The 15,418-nt window shown below is 38.2% G+C and overlaps 1 protein-coding gene across 3 annotated transcripts in view; it reads right to left on the bottom strand.

Moving 5' to 3' along the window:
• Positions 1-15,418, bottom strand: part of dlgap4a (discs, large (Drosophila) homolog-associated protein 4a) — a 305,849-nt gene that overhangs the window by 7,397 nt on the left and 283,034 nt on the right. For all 3 annotated transcript variants that reach the window (XM_087307666.1, XM_087307665.1, XM_087307667.1), the window contains 4 exons: positions 13,236-13,660; positions 7,981-8,069; positions 2,922-3,307; positions 294-385 (listed from right to left, as the gene is read on the bottom strand). In XM_087307666.1, coding sequence (XP_087163792.1) covers positions 294-385; positions 2,922-3,307; positions 7,981-8,069; positions 13,236-13,660 — 992 coding nt within the window. The remainder of the gene's footprint in view (positions 1-293; positions 386-2,921; positions 3,308-7,980; positions 8,070-13,235; positions 13,661-15,418) is intronic.

Consider the following 15,418-nt stretch of genomic DNA (forward strand, 5'->3'; position numbering starts at 1 on the left):
TTGGTTCGTTTCAACTGGTTCGGACCAAAGCCAGCAGTGTGGTGTGAAAACGACCCAAAGACGGCAGAAGATGCAACAATGTATCATTTATTACCCTTGGTTCGGACCAAATGAAGCGAACTAAAGTTGTGAAAGCACCCGTAAAGGCAATTCAGTAATACAAACGCAGAAATGGGACCAAAAAATGTGTTTAATATAATGTATTTAATCCTCAGATCATGAGGTGAAATATGATTAGTATTGGTTGTATTTGATCATATGAGTGCTGAAATGACTATGATCATGATACTCACCAGGTTCTGCTCACAAAGACCCTGGAACTGCCGAAACTTCTGCGACATTAAGAGCTGAGCGCTGCCGACAGCACTGCGGATCTTCCCTAACACTAAACACACACACACACACACACACACACACACACACACACACACACACACACACACACACACACACACACACAAAGAGATATATCAAACATTATCCCAAACCATCTAATTGAACGTACATATATCTTACAACAACTTTTTGTATGTTTGAAGAAAAAATGCAGAAGGAAGAATATAAAAAAAGAGAATAAAAGAAGAAGAAGAGAGAAAAAAAACAGCAGCTGCTGATTGCAAATGTGGAGCAGAAAATATCCGATTTCAGGTTTTTAGCCAATCAGGTCAATCAGAGCATCTCAACCTCTCTCTTCATTCACAACAGGTCCAAACCTGATGACTGCAAGCCCAGACTGCAGGAGATAAAATTAGCCGCCGATCGAGACGCCTGTGATTAAAGCTCATTAATGGGGAGACTGACATTATCCTTAATTCATGATCCACTGACTGCAGACATGCGTTAAAGACACCACGGCTGACCGTTCATTAAAGCAGCTTCCTGGACATTTATTAGTCATGAGCAGGCCCACACGGATCCAGATTTCCACTGATTCCTCCAATGACATCTTGTCTTTAATCTCTTGAATAGCTTGAATAAATTTAATTATGCATTTTGAAAAATTTTCAGTATAAATTAAGCTAATTCACTTTATCAATCAGAAATTGATTAACTTATTTTTGTGATCGATTAGTCGAGTACAAGCTTAACTCATCCTTCTCTGACAGCTGCTTCTTATTGGTCTCATGAACACCAACAGTAAAATTAACTACATGTAATTAACTAATTCACATCATCAATCAGGAACCGATGGGCTCAGTTATTTTTGTAATCGATTAGTTGAGTACATGCATAAAGGCCCGTGCACACCAAGGCGCTTTTTGTGCCCGTGCACCCCAACACACAAAACGCCAGGCGTAAATGCATCATTTTTAAAGAAACACCTCTTGCTCATTTTTCTCCACCAATCAGATTGGCACTTTTGTTTATGTGTACGAAGCTGATAAAGCTACAATAAACAGCACTTGGAGGCGCTTAAGCGCAAAACTGTTAATGCACTTTGAAGAAGATGCCCAGGGTCGATATGAACGTGGAACGTGTCTGGAGACAGCACCTAAGCTTTTTACTCATCATAGGACACATGCTGTGACAATAAAATAAATTTAATTAAATGCAAACGAAAAGCGATAACTCATCCCCCTTTGGCAGCGGCTTCTTCCAAAGTCGCTTGAACAACTACAGTAAAATCAATTATGTATATTTAAACTAATTCACTTTATCAAACAGAAAGCTATTAGCTCAGTTATTTTTGTAATCGATTAGTTGAGTACTTGCGCAACTCACACTCCTCCAACAGCGGCTTCTTATCGAGCTCTTAATTAACTCAATTAAATTTAATTACGTATATTTAAACTGATTCACTATCAATCAGAAATCGATGGGCTCAGTTATCTTTGTAATCGATTAGTTGAGTACTTGCGCAACTCGCCTTCCTCCAACAGCTGCTTTTTATCGATCTCTTGAACAATTACAGTAAATTTAATTACGTATATTTAAACTGATTCACTATCAATCAGAAATTGATGGGCTCAGTTACTTTTGTAATCAATTAGTTGAGTACTTTCGCAACTCACCTTCCTCCAACAGCGGTTTCTTATCGATCTCTTAAATAACTAAAGTAAATTTAATTACGTATATTTAAACTGATTCACTATCAATCAGAAATCAATGGGCTCAGATACTTTTGTAATCGATTAGTTGAGTACTTGCGCAACTCACCCTCCTCCAACAACTGCTTCTTATCAATCTCTTGAATAACTACAGTAAATTTAATTACGTATATTTAAACTGATTCACTATCAATCAGAAATCGATGGGCTCAGTTACTTTTGTAATCGATTAGTTGAGTACTTGCGCAACTCATCCTCCTCCGACAGCTGCTTCTTATCGATCTCTTGAATAACTACAGTAAATTTAATTATGTATATTAAAACTGATTCACTATCAATCTGAAATCGATGGGCTCAGTTACTTTTGTAATCGATTAGTTGAGTACTTTCGCAACTCGCCCTCCTCTAACAACTGCTTCTTATCGATCTCTTAAATAACTAAAGTAAATTTAATTATGTATATTTAAACTAATTCACTATCAATCAGAAATCAATGGGCTCAGATACTTTTATAATCGATTAGTTGAGTACTTGCGCAACTCACCTTCCTCCAACAGCGGCTTCTTATCGATCTCTTGAATAACTAAAGCAAATTTATAACTAAAGTAAATTTAATTAAGTGTATTTATAGTAATTAAAATCATCAATCAGAAATTGATTGGCTGTAAATTTTGTAATCAATTAGTTAAGTACATAAGTAACTTATCCTCCTTCAACAGCTTTTTGCATTTGGTTTTGTTAAGTCAATTTAGATTTAGATTTACTCTGATATATTTGAAATATATCAGTGTAAATAAAACTAATCCACTTTATCAATCAGAAATCGACTGGCTCAGTTGTGTAACCGATTAGTTGAGTACATGCGTAACTCACCCTCCTCCGACAGCTGCTTGTCTTTGGTCTCCTCCTCCATCTGCTGACACCAGGCCTCCATGCGGTCGGTTTCGGCCTGGAGAAGCTTCTGAAAGCATCGCCCGTCCCTGAGGCAGGCCGATCCCCCAGGCTGCTCTACGGCTCCATTAACGCTCCCGCTGCCGGACTGCAGAGACGGGTCTGGTGGAGGGAGGCGGGATGGGTCCAATGCTGGATCCAACTTCTCCTGCAGCGAGGTCGAAGCAGAGCGGGTCATGTCCGCCAGGGAGGGTTTGTCCAAAGATTGACCGGGCGTTTTATTTCCCAAATGTTTACCGTCGGACTGCTCCTGAGATTCAGCCTCCGTCGTCTCCTGTCTAGACGCCATGCTAGTGAAGCGGCTGAGTCTAGACACACACAGAGAAATGAGATGCTGAGAAACACTGACAGCAGTTCAGACTCAGGTCAATAGAGAGTGCAGATAGACACCTCCTCCATTAGGTTATGAGTGCATTATGTAAAAATCTATGTGTTGGAAGAAACATCAGCCACCGCAAAAATAGCAACAAAATAAGTAAGCAGTAGGGATGTGCTGGTCTAGGCAACTTACAGTAACAACAGTAGTAGACTACATGAGATCAAATTACTCAAGTAATGCTTAAAAAAATAATACATTGTTTTTGAAAGGGTATCGGATTTAAAGTGCAGGAATCCCGTCACATCCGGTCTTTCAAAGCATATTATTTTCAGGGATGCATCGATACCACTTTTTTACAAACCAACACGAGTAGGAGTATTTTAATTTGTTTACTCGCCGATACAGAGTACCGATACAGATATTTCATAGATTTGGTTTCAATTAAGTTTATTTGTTCGACAGAAGGCTGTTCCAAGCCAAAAATATACACACATTGTTGATTACCCTGCAAATCCATTACGGTTGTCACGATTTCGATTTTTTATCGAAATTGATCGAAATTTATGCTCAATTTCAATTATCGAATCAAAAAATAGAATCGTCGATGCTGCCACGCCCCCATGTCACGTCAGCTTAACTTGCCAAGCGGGAAAAAACAGGCTTGTTTGAAGCAGGAGACCCATCGACAGAGCTTAAATCCTCTTCTCTTTCAATGAAGTCGCCGGTGTTTAAGCATTTTGGATTTCCAGTGAGTTATGTTGACAACGTTCACAGTTTTGCAAGCTCTGCTATGTACGTATTACCGTACGTTCACACCGAAAGCGGCGAGAGCGTCAAAGTAGCCGGAAGTCATTCATTTTCAATGAGAGCCGGCGGCGATAGGCGTCGATAAGCGGCGAGGAGCAGCGCGGCGCGTCTTCGCCGGCGTGAGCGTCGAGGAGAGTTGAAATTAAGTCAACTTTATGGTAATGAGCTATGACGCGCTTCGGCGGCAAGCAATCAGAATGAAGACGTCCACCGCTTGATAGCAGTTCAGGGAACACAGACCTGTGAACTTTGGTTCCGACCACAGTTGTTCCCAAGGGTTTGATTATTGCGGTCGCCGGATTTCCCATTATTTACAATGTTTTCTTACAGGAACATGCATTAAATAAGTTACTGGCGAGTTACTGATGTTTATTAATGTTATATAAATTTATCTTTAAAAAGCGGGAATCTCACGCGATGTGACGGTACAAAACAGTACTGCTGCTTCAGGATATTTCAGACATATGGACACATATTGGATAAATAGAGCAAAGCCACACCACATGCAACTTAATCTTCCATTGTTGTATGAATTTGATAAGAAGTGCGCAACATTTTCAAGCTAAAAACATGTCTTATGCAGGAATGTAACTGATATGCTGCAACGGTTCCTTTAAGTACGAGATCAATGTAGCGAGTTTTGACGCTCTCGCCGACGGAGCTGAAGGCAGACAGCGTTGTCGCCAGGGCGGCCAGAGCGACCTTGGACGCTCTTGCCGCTTTCGGTGTGAACGTACGGTTAGGGTTCGTCCGATAGACAACTCCGGTATCGCTATCCTCCGCCCGCCCCCGTTGCAAATCCGCTCGCGAAAAGTACACACTCAGGCCCTGTTTACACTGTCTTTGTTTTTAAATGGCATTTTAGAACGACAACGATTTGACATCCACCATGTCGTGTAGCATTTATGAGCAGCCCTCCTTCTTCTCTACCTCTGACACACACACACACACAGACGCACACACAGCCATGCGCTCGTGACAGCAGGTCCAGGCAGTCAGAGGACTGCTTCAATCTTCACTCACTTGTACTTAGTCATTTTAGCGAACACCTCAGATACTGTTGGCTGGTTCCTGTTGGTTGTGCGTCTTTTTTACCGACGCCATTATAACGACACAGATCACTGCCTATTCACGAGTCCTGCAGAAAAAGTGATTGACAGGTGGTAATTATGTGTGTATCTTGCCTTTATTCATTTACTGTATGATTTGTTTATGGGTAAAACAAAGACCATGCAGGTCAGGTAGTTCAAACGGTAGGCTACAAATAACTATTTGGTCATTAATTAATTATTCATAATCGAAAATCGAATCATGCCTTTAGAATCGAAAATGTAATCGAATCGAGGATTTGGAGGATCGTGACACCCTTAAAATCCATAGACCTTATCTATTAACGATTAAGCATAGACATTTAAAGAATGAGCTATCCTTGCGCTTATGCGTCCACGACTTCACACATTGCACAGCGTGTGCAGTGTACGTTCCCTTATGGAGTCACTCTCAAAGCATATTAGGGACGCATAAAATTCTGTTATGCGCGATTCTTTCATATTCACGAGTCCTGCCTTTGATCGGCGGGTCAGGTAATCAAAAAGTCAGCTACTTGATGTTTAACTATGGGTGGGTCGCGGGTAGATAAGATCAATAGCCATGAATACGCATCATACTCACAAAAAAATCATGCCACCATCCTCTCACAATGTTTATTAATAGTCTTATTTTTTATTAAAACAAAAAGGTGGACCTAAACCGAAAGTGGGGGGTGTCATGACTCTTTAAATATAGGTGTGAACGTATTCACTGACAATCAAGATGATTTGTTGCACCCGGATGACCCTGTGCTATTAGTTTCAGAGGTTGTTATCTGGGAATAGCATAACTTAGAAAGTCGAAACTGACCAATTAGAACCAAGTACTCCAGACAGCCGTGTAATAAACACAGTTGGAAGTCAGAATTATTAGCCACCCTGTATATTTTTTCCCCTAATTTCTGTTTAACGGAGAGAAGATTTCTTCAGCACATTTCTAAACATAACAGTTTTAATAACTGATTTCTTTTCTCTTTGCCATGATGACAGCACATAATATTTGACTAGATATTCTTCAAGACACTAGTATTCAGCTTAAAGTGACATTTAAAGGCTTAACTAGGTTAATTAGGTTAAAGTCAGAGTAATTAGGCAAGTCATTGTATAACAGTGGTTTGTTCTGTAGACAATCCAAAACTAATACTGCTTAAGATGGCTAATACTGACCTTAAAATAGCTTTAAAACAATTTAAAACTGCTTTCATTCTAGCCGAAATAAAACAAATAAGACTTTTCTCCAGAAAAAAAAATATTATAGGAAATACTGTGAAAAATACATCATTTGGAAAAACAAAGAAATAAATAAATAAAATCTCAGTAGGGCTAATAATTTTGACTTAAAGGGCACCTAGGTTACCCCTTTTTTCAGATTTAATATAAGTCTTTTGCATCTCTAGAATGTGTATATAAAGTTTCAGCTCAAAACACCCATCAGATTTTTCATTATAGCTTTTACAAGATGCTGTTTTATACTGATTTCCACCAGGGGGTGGTTTTGTAGTACTGCGCCTTTAAGGCAAGTCCTCCCCGCCTACTGTTTCTACGTGCCTTCCCGCATGCTTTAATCTCCTCCCTCGGCTGCGTCAGACAACAGACAGACTTTGAGAAAGAAGGTCTCACGCAGCGTTTGTGAGAAATACTACAGTAAGAAATAATCTTTACTGATCAGTATTGTGCAGTTGCATTGATGAGTCCCACACAATATCGTTACAAAGGTCACACGCGCGCACACACGCACGCACACACACACACACAGGCAGGCAGACAGACAGAGCGTGCTTAGCTAAGCACTGTTTTTGCACTCAAATGTGACAGGATACAGGCTAATCTCCAGTGCTGTGTGGATATCTGTTATGTTACTGTACAAAATAAACCTGATTAACTTCCACAAACCGGGATTGAAGCGTCTTCTTTTATAATTGTTCTGACACGCGGCTGTGCTGATGAAGTAAATCTGAAGTAAATCGCTGTAATTAACTACACACATGCACTGATTTAAAACACTTTAAACATGTGAAACTCACTCTTAATCACATTTGATGATGATTGCTGATCCTAGCGAACAGAACAGATTTTTTTATTCCCGGTTGCTTTGCGTATGTCTGCCTGGTCTTGTTGATATATACACGTCACTACCAGAACATGTTAATGCGCGCAGCTGTCAATCAATTCGGTGGGCGGGGGGATCGCACTCCCACGTAAAGTTGCGGTCGCTCTGAAAACTGCTCTAATTGGTCCACCGTTTTTATGTTGTCAAATTGAAAAAAAAGACTGGGTGTGTTTATATCACCCCAATATGATGGTATATACACTATATATACACATATGTTTGTCCAAATAACTTGAAAAGTAGTTTTTTTTTACCATAGGTGCCCTTTAATAATGTTTAAATGCTTTGGCAAAACTATAAAATAAAATGTCTTGAACTTGAGTCCAAGAGAGAAAGAAAAAGAGAGAGGGACATAGACAGACAGCTGGTGTGTGGGAGAGACACATACGCACACACACTTACAGAGAGAGAGACATGTAAATGAGAGATGGAGAGATATGAAAATAGACTCCTGCGCCAGGAAACAAAGTGAGCCGGAGATGCGCACGGAATTTCATTATCGGCTGCCGACGACTCTGAATCATTATTAGCGAGTGTTTTCAGCACCATACAAGGCTGATAGAGAGAGATCCGCTGCTGACTCACACACACATTTACAGCGGATCAAATTCCTCTCTGCTAAACCCCGCAGGAATGAACTTTCTGAAGGAAACTCACGGCCTGCCGTCTTCAACCTGAACCCCGATGGACTGGAACCTGGTGGTGGGGGTTTGTTCCTCCTTCAGAATCGGCTGCACACAATCCACCTGAAGCACAAACATATAGAGTGGAAGTCAGAATTATTAACCCCCCTGAATTATTAGCCCTCCTGTTTATTTTTCCCTCGAATTTCTATTTAACAGAGAGAAGATTTTGTTCAACACATTTCTAAACATAATAGTTTTAATAACTCATTTCTAATAACGGATTTATTTGATCTTTGCCATGATGACAGGAAATAATATTTGACTAGATATTTTTCAAAACACTTCTATTCAGCTTAAAGTGAGTAATTAGGCTTAAAAAGGCTTAACTATGGTAATTAGGGTAAAGTTATGGTTATAAGTCATTGTATAACAGTGGGTTGTTCTGTAGACAATTCAAAACACATATTGCTTAAGGGAGCTAATAATTTTGACCTTAAAATAGTTTAAAACAAATTAAAAAGCCGGCAGCTAGCTTTCTGCAACTCTTACATGGTCGCCCACTGAAGCTAAGCAGGGCTGTGCCCAGTCAGTACCTGGATGGGAGACCACATGGGAAAGCTAGGTTGCTGCCGGAAGCGGTGTTAGTTAGGCCAGCAGGGGGCGCCCAACCTGCGGTCTGTGTGGGTCCTAATGCCCCAGTATAGTGACGGGGACTCTATACTGCTCAGTGAGCGCCGTCTTTCGGATGAGACGTTAAACCGAGGTCCCGACTCTTTGTGGTCGTTAAAAATATCAGGATGTCCTTCGAAAAGAGTAGGAGTTTAACCCTGGCATCCTGGCCAAATCTGACCACTGGCCTCTGTCCATCATGGCCTCCTAACCATCCCTATATTCAATTGGCTTCATCACTGTCTCCTCTCCACCAATCAGCTGGTGTGTGGTGTGCGGTCTGGCGCAAAATGGCTGCCGTCGAGTCATCCAGGTGGATGCTGCACACTGGTGGTGGATGAGGAGATTCCCTCCCCATTGTGTAAAGCGCTTTGAGTTACCAGAAAAAGGAATTATTATTATTATTATTATTAAAAACTGCTTTTATTCTAGCCGAAATAAAAAATATGACTTTCTCCAGAAGAAAAAAATATTATAGCAAATACTGTGAAAAATTCCTAAATCTGTTAAACACCAATTGGGAAATAATTGAAAAAGAAAATAACTAGCCTAAATACCTAAAAATTTGATTTTGAATTATTATTTATAATTTTTTTCCTTTTAGAGCCCACATAAGCGCTTTTCATTAATGCTGTTAGTTTGAAGAAATCACAAAAAAAAAATCATTTATATGTTTATGTAATAAAGCAAGTGCTCTTCACAAAGAAAAATTTGATGCAGAACTCAAACCTCTTTCCAGAGTTCACCTATTTGAATTAAACTAAGTACAAACGGCTCATTCACAATTAGTTATGGTGCATCACATTCACAAGCTCATTAACATAAAAACACCCATATTTACATATCAATGCGAGTCTGTGTTCAAGGGATTAGCCTGTCTGGCATAAATTATACTGTATTTTTTTTTTAAGTATAGCGGGTCAAATGACAAAAACAAAAGGCAAAAAATTCATAATAATTTTTTTTATTTTTATGATTTTTATGTCTATTTTATATCATAATTATTATGATTTTTATTATTTATATGTATGTACATTATTATATTATTTATATGTATTAAATATTATTATTTTTAATGCAACTGCTTATTAAATCACAAAATATAATATTTGATTACATTGTGACATAAATACAAATATTTCAGTCCAGTCAAAATAAAGTTAATGCATGTTCTTAAATTGCACGCACTAACACGTGTGCACTTTAACATTTCAATAAAGTATTTTGTATATTAAAAATAAATGTTATATGTATATAAATATTTATAATATAATATTAAAATACGACTGATGTTAGATCTGCATCATATTTAGTGGCAGCTCTTAAAGCATAAACAACATAATAACCTGCTGCTGTGAAGTCTGTAAATCAAACAACTAATAAAACCCAGATCTTCTGTAGCTTTACGGATTCATCAACATTTAACTTGACATATTTGTGTTTGAGAACTTTGTTTAATTTTCTACTTGCTGTATGGCAAAGGTAGCTGAATATGGCATTTATTATAATGTTCTTATGCAAAGACTTAAAAAAAAAAACCTAATAAAAAATAATAAACTGGACCTTCATAAAAAACAAACATTTTCCTTTTTTTTTTTTACAATAATATTTTTCCTAATAAAATTAGAAAATCGAATAAAATAATAAACAAAAATAATTAATAAATCTGATAAAATACATAGTTAATTTAAAAAATAAAATTAAAATGTACTAAAAATAATTCCTAAATTTAAAAATTTAATTTTAAAAACTGTGTTAACTGTGACAGCAATAAACAAATGCACGATATGCAAAAAAATCAGTGTGTTTAACTCATGCAAATAAAAGTGAAATAACACAAACATCCTGTACACACACACTTCATTTTTAAAGCTGCATTTAAAGTTGTGGATTGCACTTCCAGTTCTGGGAATTCAAATTTAAAATAAACGTATTACTTCAAATAATAAAGTTGTGCAACAAATAATCCATATACATAACGAAAAGTAAGAGATACTTGCGACTTTGTACTTTCATTCCATCCATTATAAAAATAATCTTAAAGCTTGGTACTTTAAAAAGGGACAGTTCACTCAAAAATGAACATTTACTTACTCTTGACTTCCATAGATGGAAAACAAACACTACAGGAGTCAATGGTTACCAGTTTCCAACATTTTTTGAAGTATCTTCTTTTGTGTTTAACAAGAAAGAAACTCATTAAGTGCAAGTAAATTTTGACAGATTTAAACTTTTGGGTGAACTATCCCTTAAATGTGACATTAGCATTACAAACACATCTGTGGGAAAGATTTTTTCTTTTATATTCCCTAAGGCCCTAGCTTTAAAATTCCCTAGCAATATTCAACAGAAACACACAATATTATTATAGAAAGACTTTTATTGTGTTATTTTTAAGGGGCTATTGGTAGTCCTCTATCTAGTAATTCTAATAGGCTGCCTTTTAATTTTGAATGGACGAACTGTGAGGAGAAAAATTAGTGTTTACCTAGTTAGTGTTTAACAGTATGCTAGCCGAGTAGTATGTCTGAATTCATAGAATGCAAAAACCACCCGGATGACCTACTACTTCCGGCGAGATTCTGAAGTGTACATGAATGAGAGTAAAACCACGCAACTGACGCGGGTAAGTCTGTATGGCAAAGGTAGCTGAATATGGCATTTATTATAATGTTTTTATGCAAAGACTTTAAAAAAAACCTAATAAAAAATAATAAACTGGACCTTCATAAAAAAACAAACATTTTCCTTTTTTTTTTTTTACAATAATATTTTTCCTAATAAAATAAGAAAATCGAATAAAATAATAAACAAAAATAATTAATAAATTTGATAAAATACATAGTTAATTTAAAAAATAAAATTGAAATGTACTAAAAATAAATCCTAAATTTAAAAAATTTTATTTTAAAAACTGTGTTAACTGTGACAGCAATAAACGGATCCAGATGTTGCTTTGAGGCTAAGAGCAAATGCACGATATGCAAAAAAATCAGAATCTTATTTTGTGTTTAACAAGAAAGAAACTCATCAAGTGCAAGTAAATTGTGACAGATTTAAACTTTTGGGTGAACTATCCCTTAAATGTGACATTAGCATTACAAACACATCTGTGAGAAAGATTTTTTCTTTTATATTCCCTAAGGCCCTAGCTTTAAAATTCCCTAGCAATATTCAACAGAAACACACAATATTATTATAAAGAGTTTTATTTTGTTATTTTTAAGGGGCTATTGGTAGTCCTCTATCTAGTAATTCTAATAGGCTGTCTTTTAATTTTGAATGGACGAACCGTGAGGAGAAAAATTAGTGTTTACCTAGTTAGTGTTTAACAGTATGCTAGCCGAGTAGTATGTCTGAATTCATAGAATGCAAAAACTACCAGGATGACCTACAACTTCCGGCGAGATTCTGAAGTGTACATGAATGAGAGTAAAACCACGCAACTGACGCGGGTAAGTCTGTATGGCAAAAGTAGCTGAATATGGCATTTATTATAATGTTTTTATGCAAAGACTTAAAAAAAAAACCTAATAAAAAATAATAAACTGGACCTTCATAAAAAACAAACATTTTCCTTTTTTTTTTATACAATAATATTTTTCCTAATAAAATAAGAAAATCGAATAAAATAATAAAAAAATAATTAATAAATTTGATAAAATACATAGTTAATTTAAAAAATAAAATTAAAATGTACTAAAAATAAATCCTAAATTTAAAATTTTAATTTTAAAAACTGTGTTAACTGTGACAGCAATAAACGGATCCAGATGATGCTTTGAGGCTAAGAGCAAATGCACGATATGCAAAAAAATCAGAATCTTATTTCGTGTTAACAAGAAAGAAACTCATCAAGTGCAAGTGAATTGTGACAGATTTAAACTTTTGGGTGAACTATCCCTTAAATGTGACATTAGCATTACAAACACATCTGTGGGAAAGATTTTTTCTTTTATATTCCCTAAGGCCCTAGCTTTAAAATTCCCTAGCAATATTCAACAGAAACACACAATATTATTATAGAAAGACTTTTATTTTGTTATTTTTAAGGGGCTATTGGTAGTCCTCTATCTAGTTATTCTAATAGGCTGCCTTTTAATTTTGAATGGACGAACCGTGAGGAGAAAAATTAGTGTTTACCTAGTTAGTGTTTAACAGTATGCTAGCCGAGTAGTATGTCTGAATTCATAGAATGCAAAAACTACCCGGATGACCTACAACTTCCGGCGAGATTCTGAAGTGTACATGAATGAGAGTAAAACCACGCAACTGACGCGGGTAAGTCACGTGATCATGACAAAATGGTGGATATAGTTCATCCAAGTTCCATTCATACTACTCACATTCATACTGTACAGAACATAGTTTTCTAATGGTAGAGTATTACATTAACTTCAAATGCAGTACCTACTGAGTAGTAGGCGATTTCAGACACAGTCTAGGATTCTCTTGTATTTCCTGTGTGACATGATGACCTTTGTAGGACGAAACATTGTCCAACTAAATTGTCTTTTGAGAGCTGAAGTGGAAGTGTGCCAATTCTTTCAACTTTTTCCACATGAGGTTGCTAGCATAAAAGTCCAATGACAACATCATGAATATTCATGAACGCACCTGAATCCCAATGGATGAGAGCTTCCTCTTGGGTGGAGCTTGTGGTTCGTCTGGGACCAGAGTGAGGCTCAGGGGCTGGGGTTTTGCATCGGGGGCTGGAGTGGGCGGGGCTATTGCAGGAGGGGGTGTGGTCACCCTGGCGCTGGGCAGCTGTACGGGTTCCCGCGGAGCAGGGATTGGCGGCAGGATGGGCGGCCGCTTGGAGCCCTTCACCAGACTGCCTGTCCGAGAGCTGGCGAGGCTGTCGGAGGAGTTGCTGCGTCCTGATTGGCTGTTGACCTCGCTCCGCTGGTCCTGACTGTCTAGGTAGGTGTCCTGCGCAGATTCGGTGCTGCTCTGGACAGTGACAGAGATGTAGGGTTTGGAGGCGTTGCGTGGAGGAACAGGTGGAGGATTCTTCTTACACACCGCCGTACATGTGGAGACTGCAGGAAAACAGATGAGACAGGGTATAAGCATAATGACCTAGCATAGAAAATGTTATAAATCACGCAGATCGCTGTAAGATAATGAAAAATCTATTACAAAACTATATTTTTACAAAATAAAGAAATATATGTTCACTGGTGATGTTCCGATACTCTTTTTCCTTCTTGATACCGATTCCAGTGTTGCCAACTTAGCGACTTTGTCACTAGATTTAGCGACTTTTCAGACCCCCCTAGGGACAATTTTTTTAAAAAGCGACTAGCGACAAATCTAGCGACTTTATTGTGCGTTACTGGGGATTTTTATAGACTGTCATTTGTCCATACTGTACTGTCCCTACCCTTCTCAACAAGCTGTGGGTGATGCCGCCCACCTTTCCCGGCCTCACAGCACTGACAGGTGACCCAGTCCTCGTACAACAGCCTTTCCCCATAGATATGTACACTAGATATCGCATAGGGACCCTGAGCATGCGTCAATAGCGCCGCCACATTGGTACAGTGCTCCCAGGACAAATGTCATTCTACCGCACTAGTCAAGACAGTGTTATTACGTGAAGATGCTGGACTTTAGCGCTGTCTACGAGTGTAGTAACGAGCAAACAAAGAAAACAAAGCACAAAGGCAGAACATTTCATAGGTAAGATTCAGTTTTAATGTTCTGAACTTTTGTGCTAATCAGGTAACGTTATTGATGATAACAGTCTCTTACTGCATTCACCATAAGGCAAAGTAGCACCAACTCGCTCTAAACACTCGGCTTATGCTAGTTTTGTTGAAAAAAACCAGCAAACAATGCAAAAGAAATATGACAACGAGACGCTGCGCTGACAGAAACTTGTATTATTGTTGTATTGTTGCTAGTGAAGGAGTCGTTCATAATAGAGATTCATTCACAAACGAATCGCTCCCTCTGTCAGTATGAGAAGTAAAAGCAGGAGAGGAGGTGTGTTTCAGAACACTGATTATATTAAATTTAACAGGGAGGGTGAATAGTACATTTCTGTACACACAAACACAAGCTTTTTGTCAGGAATGCCCGTGCGGTCACTGATCCATCAATGTAGAAAAGTGATGTAAAATTATAATTTTCGTAATTAGAAAAAAAAATTGCATACTAACATCCAGGGAAACTCCCGATCATAGATATATATGTATACGTGTATATCTCTGGCTTTGGATGGCCACAATCCTCCACTGTACCTTGGTCCCGCATTCATTTCAAAGGAGCGCTACCCTGTACCAAAATGGCGGCTCTATTGATGCATTCCTTCCAATAGATAACAACAGGGTAGGCAACATCTAATGTATATATCTATGGCCTTTCCCACCTGCAGCCTAACGGCAGATCACCCCTCTGCATACCAACGGCAGTGTGAAGGTATTTCCCTTGTACAGTCAAACCGATCTGCTTCTCACTTTATTTTAACAATTTAATTTCATTCATTCATTCATTTTCTTGTCTGCTTAGTCCCTTTATTAATCTGGGGTCGCCACAGTGGATTGAACCGCCAACTTATCCAGCAAGTTTTTTACGCAGCGGATGCCCTTCCAGCTGCAACCAATCTCTTGGGAAACACACACACACACACACTCATACACTACGGACAATTTAGCCTACCCAATTCACCTGTACCACATGTCTTTGGACTGTGGGGGAAACCGGAGCACCCGGAGGAAACTCATGCCAAGGCACGGAGAACATGCAAACTCCACACAGAAACGCCAACTGAGCCGAGGTTCGAACCAGCGACC

Source organism: Danio rerio, chromosome 23, assembly GCF_052040795.2.
Source record: "Danio rerio strain M-AB ecotype USA chromosome 23, GRCz13ab, whole genome shotgun sequence".
NCBI classification, from domain to species: Eukaryota; Metazoa; Chordata; class Actinopteri; order Cypriniformes; family Danionidae; genus Danio; species Danio rerio.